Source organism: Perognathus longimembris, chromosome 25 (assembly GCF_023159225.1).
Source record: "Perognathus longimembris pacificus isolate PPM17 chromosome 25, ASM2315922v1, whole genome shotgun sequence".
Taxonomy (NCBI): Eukaryota; Metazoa; Chordata; class Mammalia; order Rodentia; family Heteromyidae; genus Perognathus; species Perognathus longimembris.
The window spans coordinates 7,584,789-7,594,866 of record NC_063185.1 but is presented as its reverse complement, the minus strand read 5'-3'; the positions used below and the strand labels follow the sequence as shown (position 1 = coordinate 7,594,866).

The 10,078-nt window shown below is 42.7% G+C and overlaps 1 protein-coding gene across 1 annotated transcript; it reads right to left on the bottom strand.

The window, feature by feature from the left end:
* Nucleotides 1–8,821: 8,821 nt before the first annotated feature.
* LOC125342138 (deoxyuridine 5'-triphosphate nucleotidohydrolase, mitochondrial-like) lies at nucleotides 8,822–9,607 on the bottom strand. Its single transcript, XM_048334272.1, has one exon. It carries the CDS (start codon nucleotides 9,605–9,607, stop codon nucleotides 9,104–9,106), a length of 504 nt encoding a protein of 167 aa, XP_048190229.1. The 3' UTR covers nucleotides 8,822–9,103.
* Nucleotides 9,608–10,078: the final 471 nt, after the last annotated feature.

Here is a 10,078-nt window from a genome sequence, read left to right as displayed (position 1 = left end):
CCCAGCACCACATATACAGAAAACGGCCAGAAGTGGTGCTGTGGCTCAAGTGGCAGAGATTGCTAGCCTTGAGCGGGAAGAAGCCAGGGACAGTGCTCAAGCCCTGAGTCCAAGGCCCAGGAATGGCCAAAAAAAAAAAAAAAAAAAAAAGTAAAACTGCCAAGAGGCAGGAAGTTGTAGAGCTCTCGCCATGAGCAAAAAACAGCAAGTTCAAGCCCAAGACTGTTACTCATTAGAACAAGTCTTACACATTTTCCTGCTCAAGCTGGCTTCAAACCACGATCCTCAGATTTCAGCAATCTTAGCAGGTAGGTTTACAGTTGTGGGCCATGAATTTAAAAATCTTTAGTTGGCTCCTCTATTCTTCACCTTCCATTTCATTTATTGTTCCTTGTTTTTTTTTAAATATATATTAGTTCCTGTCCTGTATGTTGAGGTTAGGGCCCAGCCACTCACCTTAAGTATTTTACTTTTTTTTTTTTTTTTTTTGGTCAGTTGTGCGTCTTGTACTCAGGGCCTGGGGGCACTGTCCCTGAGCTCTTCTGCCCAAAGATACCCCTTTGAGCTACAATGTCATTTCCAGTTACTTGTAGGTAATTGTCTCCTGAGAACTTTTCAGAGAATGACTCAAAATTCACTGTTTATCATTCCAAAATGTTTCTTACCTCTGTGCAAGGAAATGCGAGGTGAGAAGGAAGGAGTATGGGAAAATGAAGAGGCCTGAACAAGGTAAAGAATGTTAACTTCAGATGAAATAAAATACAGGTTAGCTGTGTGCAGTCCAAAAAGGGACACATCTCCTATGTTTGGGTCCCAGTTAGTTTAGTTAGTGAAACAAAGCAATGATGAGGAGTAGAACCAATTATAGTGTTCACTAAAAGGAGGCACATGGCAGGCAAGTCAGTTCCCTAACCTCAGGGAACGTTGAACACACAGGAGTGAAAGGGTTTGGCTTAGACAACAGGATAGGAACAGAGCCGCGAGGACTGCGACATTCCCTGAGAAGGATCCACTGACACCAAATCTAAAGGTGAGTGCCGGGCACCAGTGCCTCATGCCTGTAATCCTAGCCTCTCAGAAGGCTGAGGCAGGAAAGTCCATGAGACTCTTACATCCAATTAGTAAAAAGGCAGAGGTGGTGCTGTGGTTCAAGTGGTAGAGCACCAGCGTTGAGCAAAAAGGCTCAGGGTCCTCAGCCAGGCCCTGGACAGACATAAAAACCAGCACCCAAAATGCCTCATGCAGTAATCACATGCACATTTACACACCTGCACACAAGTGAAGGAAAGCTTGCTCTACTTTATTCTGTTGAACAATTTCTTATTGTATTTCACTCTTTCTAGTTAAAGAATTATTCATGGTATTGGAAAGTAGCCATGCAAACGTGCACACACACACACACACACACACACACACACACACAGAGTCAGAGACAGAGAGACACAGAGGGAGGAAGGGAGGGAGAGAGAGAATGTTCATTATAGCCTACCACTTACATTTCAAGATTTAAATGGCACAAAATAAATAGTATGGGTAATGGAGAGGAGTACATATGATCAGCATTCTTTCTTTACATGCATAAAGTGTCATAATGTAACCATTATTTTGCACAACTAGTATGTGTTAATACAAATTTTTAAAGAATACTTATGAGTGTTCCCCAAACAGAATTCCTTGTAGGTCAAGCTCTGAGCCAATTCTCCGGAGCCCACGTCGAAGAGACCAAGAGATGCAACCAGCCTGGACTATTAATCAGTGAAGATATAAAGGACTTTTAACTCCCCTTCAGTCTGCTCTCCCGGTGGTGGGTCTGTCTCTCTCTCTCTTTCTTTCTCTGTCTGTCTCTATCTGCCTCTCTCTCTCTTTCTCTCTCCCTCCCTTTTTCTTGCCTATTGTGGGACTTGAACTCTGGACCTGGACGCTGTCCCTGAGCTCTTCAGATCAAGGCTACCTGCTCTACTACTAGAGTCACAGCACCACTTCCAGTGTTCCCTTGGTTCCTTGGAGATAAGAGTCTCATGGACTTTCCTGCCCGGGCTGGCTTTTAACTGGGATCCTCAGGTCACAGCCTCTGCAAAGACTAAAGGCTGGAGCCACCAGGGCCAGGGTTCTCTTTCTTTCAATGCTTTCCTTTCACTTCCAAATAAACTATACTGTTTACCTTAAATACTTTCCTGCCCTTTTATTCTTTAATGAGTAATAGTGTCCTCCCCACTCGATTGAAATGGTAAAAACTTCGCAAACCTCTGTAAAGGGTAGAGACTTTAAGAGGGGAAGCTTATCTAAAAGGAAGCCCCAAGCTCACCCATTGTAGACCCAGAGAAATCTCCATAGTTTAGAATAGTGACAGACCTCCCTCTGAGCTGGTTGCCTAAGGGTTTGAGGTTGCTAGAGGTGGCCACTTCTGTTCTCCCAGAAAGAACTAAAGGGAGCAGGTAACAGCTGCCATTGTTTTGTACATTTTTTACTATTAATATAAAAAAATAAGGGGCTTTTGTGCCTGTTAGACCTAATGTAGGCCCAAATCCTGCCTCTCTTGTTCATTTCATCATCAGGAAAGGCTAGGGGACACTCAGTTTGCTGATTTACTGCAAAGATCCCCCCAGTCCTCCCCATCCCTCCCACACCCCCACCAATGGGAATAGAACTAGACAGCATGCTTGTGAAACATGGTATTGGAAAGTCCCTCATGTGATTAAAGTGATCTTATAGGATGTTGGTGCCTTATAGATAAATCATCTGGATAGCATCAAGACAAATTGAAACAGACATAAGGTCATTAGATATGTCTTTTTTCTTTTTTTTTGAGTGATGAGTTCAGTCAAATAGATATAACAAAATACAGTCTCTGTTTACAAGCAATATACAGGATGACAGAGGTGGGAAGTACATAGCACAAACATGAATGTCATGGTTCATACAGAATATACAGAAGTACCCTACATTCACGGTCTCAGTAAAAAGTTGCACGATGTTTGCTGTTTCTTCAGTGTCTCCCTACATTTTCTTCTGTGGATTCTTGAGCTGAGGTTGAGCTCCCTTTACAGAATTTCTGAAGTAATCACAATAATGACCAGGACACACCAAGCGAATTCATCTTCTGTCCAAAGCACTGGGTGCTATGATTGAAAGTTCCCACAGGTTAACCAGGTTTATTTACAGTGAAGGTTTTCCTGATGCTAAGGATTGAGATGAGAAGACATGTCATTCTTAAAACTTAGCATGAAGCGGAATGCCATTGCTCACACTTGTCATCCTAGCTACTCAGGAGGCTGAGATCTGAGAACAGCAGTTCCAAGTCAGACTAGGCAGGAAAGTCTGCGAAACTCCTATCTCCAATGAACTCCACAGAAATAGGGAGAGGAGAGGTGTGTGTGTGTGTGTGTGTGTGTGTGTGTGTGTGTGTGTGTGTGTAAGTAGGTGAAAATGAGGGAGGGGGCAATACTGTTCGAAAAGAAATATAGTCATTACTTATGTAACTGTAACCCCTCTGTACATCACCTTTACTTCAACTAAAAAGCTAGGGACAGTTCAAACCATGCAAACAAACACCTCCTCCCCGCCGCCCCCAAACCTAACTTGATATTCCTGAGAGTCCTATTGTTAGTGGGCCAAATAAGCAACCATTGAGTTTTCTGTAATTCCAGAATATTCCAAACATTGCCTGTGGCCAATTCTGATCTTGAGAATTTGTTCCCATGTAAAAAATAGGTTTCCAGTCTAGACTGGGCATGTGGCTGGCGTAGCCATCTCTTACTCTTTCTCCAAGTTTGGTCATCACTGGAAGAATCACAGTGCCAGGAATATGTAGGGGGGGAGGAGAGAGAGAGAGAGAGAGAGAGAGAGAGAGAGAGAGAGAGAGAGAGAGAGAGATAGGCAGAGACAGACACAGAGAGAGGGGAGGGCAGGCACACTGGTAGGTTGGTATGTAGGTTGAGTAGGATTCAGCCAAAGTATCAGGTTGTTTGTGATGCTGAAGTTCAGACAGGAGGCCTGCTGTGAACTCTGGCCAGTGTGATAAGCCAGACCCACAGCTTTCCCTCTCTAGTTTCGGGGCTCCCTTCCACTCTCACTTCCCACTATCTGGGGAATTAGCCAAGCTGTCCTTTGGAAGCTCTTCACTCACCTGTTTCAGAACCATGACTGTGATCAGATCTTACCCTTCCCTGGAGAAAACTGCTGCCGCCAGGCATGGGCAGATTTTGTGTTCTGGAAGTTTCAAACTCCGTGGATAACGAGCCGGGCCGTCTCGTCTTTCAGGGGGCTCAATGGATCCCCATCTCACACAATTACTCTGTTCATGTACATGAGCTTCCTTTCTCAGGGAGATCCTCTGGTCTTCCCTAGGGCATTCTAGAATGCCATGCTACTAGTTGCTGTCTATTTATGATCTCATGAGCTTCAGAATTCAAGGGACTGACAGTTTCCGGCTCAGCCTCTTCCTCTCCACGTGTCGTAATTGCCTCTACCTGGGTGGTGTCTATTCAAAGAAATATTCTAGCCTGCCGATGTCATCCTTGAGTGGAGCATAATGTGGCTGCTAGGCCGGGATCACTAGCTCACACCATGGCTAGAACAGTGCTGTAGTTACCAGGACAGGCAGTGTGGTGACAGGACTGGAAATGAATTGTATCCTCTAGGAAGTGTTGAGCCAGGCACCAGTGGCTCACACCTGTAATCCTAGTTACTTCAGGAGAGTGAGATCTGAGGATTGCAGTTCAAAGCCAACCCAGACAGAACATTTCACGAGGCTCTTATCTCCACCTATTGACGAAAGCTCTAGAAATAGAGTTATGGTTTGAGTGGTAGATTGCTAGCCTTGAGCAAAACAACTATGAATTCTGGAAGGTATGCGCTGCGTGTTTTGTGGTATGGCTACCATCTGATTGTCTCTCCACTTCCTGTTCCGTGACTCCCAGTCTCTCTAGGCTGCCAGTGTGTCTATGCGAGGCTCCCCACTATTAGTAGAGCCATTCCCATAGCTACCACACTGGCCCTCCTCTCCTGCCCCCAGGCCCCAGGGCCTCCAAGAGAAGGCTGGTAGGCTCTCTCTGGATGCCAGGTTCCTCCTGTGCAGTAAGGCACTGCTGTGACTGCTCCAGTGGTTTTTCCCAATGTGATCTGCCCTAGGAGGAGGTTTAGGAATTCATGCATCACACCTGTGCAGCTCGCTTCTTTTTTTTTTCTCTTTTTGCCAGTTCTGGGGCTTGAACTCAGGGACAGAGCACTGTCCCTGGCTGCTTTTGCTCAAGGCTAGCAGTCTACCTCTTGAGCCACAACACCACTCCTGGCTTTTTCTCTGTATGTGGTGCTGAGGAATTCAACCCAGGGATTTATGCATGCTAGGCAAGCATTCTACCACTAAGCCACCTTCCCAGACCTTAGGTTAGTGCTTTTGAGCTTATATGAAAGTGATGAGTGGAAAACAGAAACCTCAGGGGGCCTGACTCAAGAAGTAAGCTCTAAAACCAGATAGATTGGAGAACATCAGTAGTTCTAGCATTTGGAAGGCTGTGATGGGAGGATCTTGAATTCAAGGCCAGTTTGGCCTACACAGTAAGACCCTGTCAGGAAAGAATGAGAGGGAAGGAGAAGAAGAAAGAGTAAAGAAGGAGGGGCTTGGAGACATGCCTCTATTGTTAGAGCTAGCCAGTGAGTGAAAGCATGGAGTACTGAGTTCAAGTCCTGGTCCCCTCCCCCCCTAATTAAAAGGGGGAAAGGAAAACAAAGATTTAACCCATTATAATAGATGTACCTCTGAGGACAGGCAGTTATCATACTGACCATAAGCAGTGTTAGGAGATCAACTCAAAGAGTCTGTGTATAAGCAATCTATACAGACAGGAAGATATTTAAGTGTCAATTTGGGGGAAATTTATTTCACAAAACTATTTCACTTAAGGATGGTTTTTGGTCCTGTGACAATGCAAAATTTATGTATGATGTATTTTAAATACATTTATATAAATATATATAAATATATTAATTAATATAAATATATAAATTAATATAAATATATACATGTATTTTAAATACATTTTGTTGGGAGCAGGCATTTGTTTATTATAAAATTCAGCAAGATGAAGATATAATTACAGCAGTTATTGTCAAAAGACTAATTCAAAGGTCAAGTTCAAAGATGAAGGCTCTTATAAGAAGATGAAACTTCTAGATACATATGAAGAGAACGGGTTAAAAGTTACTAAAGTGGTGGTGGTTCTCCCCCTCCCCTTTCTAAAAAACTAGCTTCATAGCTAGGTGCTGGTAGCTTGTGCCTGTAAACCTAGCTTCCCAGGAGGCTGAGATCTGAGAATTGAGGTTCAAAGCCAGACTGGGCAGGAACACCTGGGAGTCTCTTACATGTAGTTAACCACCAAAAAGCTGGAAATGCAGCTGTGGCTCAAGTGGTAGAGGGCCAGCCTTGAGCACAAAAGCTCAAAGACAGCACCCAGGTCCTGAGTTCAAGCCCCAGTACTGGCACAAAAGAACAAAGAAATGAACAACAACCAAAGACTACCTTTACAAAGTAACAACCAACACCTAATTAATTCTAACTTACTTAGTGGCACTAAAACCTGAAAGACTGACCATCAATTATATACATATTTTTGTTGGTTCTGATGCTTGAACCTAGGGCCTTAAGCATAACAGGAAAGCACTCTACCATTGAGTAATAATCCCATCAACTCCCCCTTTGTTTGAGACAAAAAGTCTGTGCTATATAGCTCAGGCTGACCTTGAACCTACTCTTTCTAAGTGCTAAGATTATCAGCATGTACCACCATACCTAGCACCTACAATTATGTTTCTAAATAACTTATATGCAGGATACAGTGGAGCACACTACACTTAACTTTAAATGCAATACTATTTGTGCAAGCTTATAGATTGTTTTCAGTATTTTGTTTTTACGACAGCACTGTTTTCTAGCACTTGGATCATTATCTGTGTTCTACCTTAGGGTTCTAAACACTGACACCCCTTCTGAGAACACAAGAAGTAAAAACCTTTCCTGTTAAAAGGCCCCAAGAAATGACCTCAAATCTGCTAGATTAGGGCAGGAATGGAGTTCAGTAACTGAAGATCTGAGGAACATTCAGGAGACTATCCTTCCACAAGGTATTTTAACGATTTCTCATTACTATTATCAGAGAAACAGGGTGGAAAGGGAATTAAAGTGTCCTATGCTCTAAGATATGCTAAAGAGCCCTTGTTCTCATAACCATGTATATGAAAACGATTTTCCTTACAGAAATGCATGTCTAGGAGCCAGGGCAAGCTTTGGCGAAAACGATTGGTAGCTTTTGTTTGTCTCTGGAGGTTTCCATAGAAACAGCCTGAGACAGAGAAGGCAGCCTTATCATCTGGCTGTGGAAGCTCACTGGTATCACTTCTGTGGAGTCTGGACAATGAGACACACAGGTTCAAGTAATGCTTCCATAAACAGGAACCAAATGAAGCCACTTGAAGCCCCACACAAACTAAAGCATAGAATGTCAAAACAAAGCTTTTGCTTTTCTCACTGTTACATGCACAGTGTCTAGAGTGCAGTAAGTGCAACAGAAATGAAAGAAGACACGGAGCACTAATATATGCATTGTTAAAATGACCTACATGCACCTACATATACAAGAATTTAGCAGCTCAACAGATTTCAAGTGGGAAAATTTCAGAAATCTACACGAAGACACAAGCTGATTAAAGTGTTAAGGACAGTATCTCCAAAGCCACACACACAGCTCATCACACACAGGAGAGCCTCGATGAGATGATGACCAATTTCTCATTAGAAAACAAAGAAGCCAACAGACAGCAAGGCCTCAGCTAAAGGTGTGAAGGGGTATCTATCTCTATCTGGACATGAGCAACCAGGGATCTTTTTTTATTACTCTAAGGCATTGATGTTTAGATGCCCATTGTCTTTCACTTAGGTAAATCCTTTTCTATATTCCTCATTGGAATTTTTTGTTTTGGCTTCTTCCATTCTGACAACATGTATCCAAGTGATACTTGCTGATTACCCTTTCCCCTGCCAGCCATATTTTGTGTGCACATCAGGATGTTTTTTTCCCTTGGAACTTGACTATTCAGAGGGAGATCTGTGTGTATGTGCCCAGTCCTCATTCCTTATTGCACTTATCCCTTTCATCTTAAAAATGGCTCCCAAATTCTACCCAGTTAAATGTCTTTGTGACAGGCAAGTAGCAAATTGGCAGACTTTAAGTTACCTTTTTTAATGGGCTTTTCTCTGTACTTAAAGCCAGTGTTAGCCCTATTCCACCCTGAGGCTTACTAGTCTTTTGTACTTAGTACAATCATCATGGTAATGAATAATGGTCTCCAATGAGTCAAAATCCTACTATTGAGTTCCTTTTACACCTTTGCAGGTTTTTGTGAGTATTGTTTGTTTAGGCTACCTTTATGTGGTGGGATTGAGAGGCAGTCTCTTGGAGTAGAATTCCTGTGTTTTGAGCCTCACAGCTAAGAAATGTAAACTGTATTAGATAGTCACATAGATAGCCTTTATGATAAGAACTGGTCTCATGTGTTTTCATGTGGGAACTGTTTTTATCTTGGATATTACAGCTAACTTTATATATAATAGAGTTACTTCAAACCCTTTAGCGGGACAAAAAATGATGTGTGTATATGAGTTTATATATATACATGCAGAAAAACTGAACTAGGGTCATTATAACAGTTGTGGATGATTCTGTTGTTTAAATCTCAGATGTTCAATTTGCTTTCAGACATTTTTCCTTTCATCACAGACCATCAGTGTAATTTTTTTCTTTTTTCTTTTTTTTTACCAAAGAAATATTCTTTATTGAATTAAATTGTACATCTGATTTTTAAAAACTTTTGCATCAAGTATTCACAAAGTAGATTTTCATACAACCATCAATTGAAAAACACACAAAATAAGTTCCCACATAATCCTGATAGAAGTACCTTTTCCTCCTACCATAAGAAAATAAACTACTTTTTACATGTTAAAGCCATTAAATTTACAATGGTGCAAAACACCAAAAACACTTGAAGCAAAACCTATATTACTTTTAATAAAAAGTATGCTTCTCATTTTCTATTCTTGACCCAAATTTTAATTCTTTCCAGTAGAACCAAAACCTCCTGAACCCCTTTCAGTATCATCCAAGACTTGAACTTCTTCAATTTCTGGATAAAAAATCCGTTCACAAATGAGCTGGGCAATTCGATCACCCTTTTTGACCTCAAACTTCTCTTTGCCAAAATTGAACAATATAACACCAACATTTCCTCTATAATCTTCATCTATGACACCAGCTCTTACATCGATGAAGTGTTTTGTAGCCAAGCCAGAACGTGGAGCTACTCTTCCATAGCACCCAGAAGGAAGAGCTATCTGAATGTCCGTCTTCACCAGGGCTTTCTCCATAGGTGGTATGGTATAATCATAAGCACTGTACAGGTCGTAGCCGGCGGCCCGCACAGACGCCCGGGTCGGGGCCGTGGCCGTGGCGTGCTCCCACAGCCGGACAAAGCGGAGCCGCCGCACGTCGCCCTCCTCGGCGGCTTGGGTCCGCTTGCAGGGGGAGCCGGCGACGGTCTCTTCTGAGCTGGGCATGGCCACGTGGGGGAAGAGAGAGAGGAAGAGAGAGGAAGAGAGAGAAAAAGAGAGAGAGAGCAGAGAGATACCGAGGGAGAAGGAGACGGCGATAGGTGTGCACAAAAACCAATTTTTTTCTTTTAATTCTTCTAGTTCTAATTTGGCTGTTCAGTTAGTTGGCCATTATTAGGCAGCTTGACAAGAATCCTAAGATTTACCAACAGCAGATGAAGCTCTTCTGTGCACTCCTCCACCAAATTACTAAGCATTGAATGGTTTCTGGAATGTACTTAGGGTTGATTATTTGGTTATTAGATTGCTCCCCACTTTAGTGCCCCTCTCTTCTTTCCTAAGGCTAAGATACCTGAGAAGTACCACCAGAAGGTGAAGTTCTCCTATAGCTAATCATAGCCTGAACGAAGCTGGTTTCCAACCTGATATTTTAGCCGTGCTCCACAGAATTGGATTTCCCAAGGTTCCTTGGTCCCC

Coding starts and splice junctions, on each gene's coding strand:
- LOC125342138 (XM_048334272.1), bottom strand. CDS start 9,607: ATGCCCAGCTCAGAAGAGACCGTCGCCGGCTCCCCCTGCAAGCGGACC.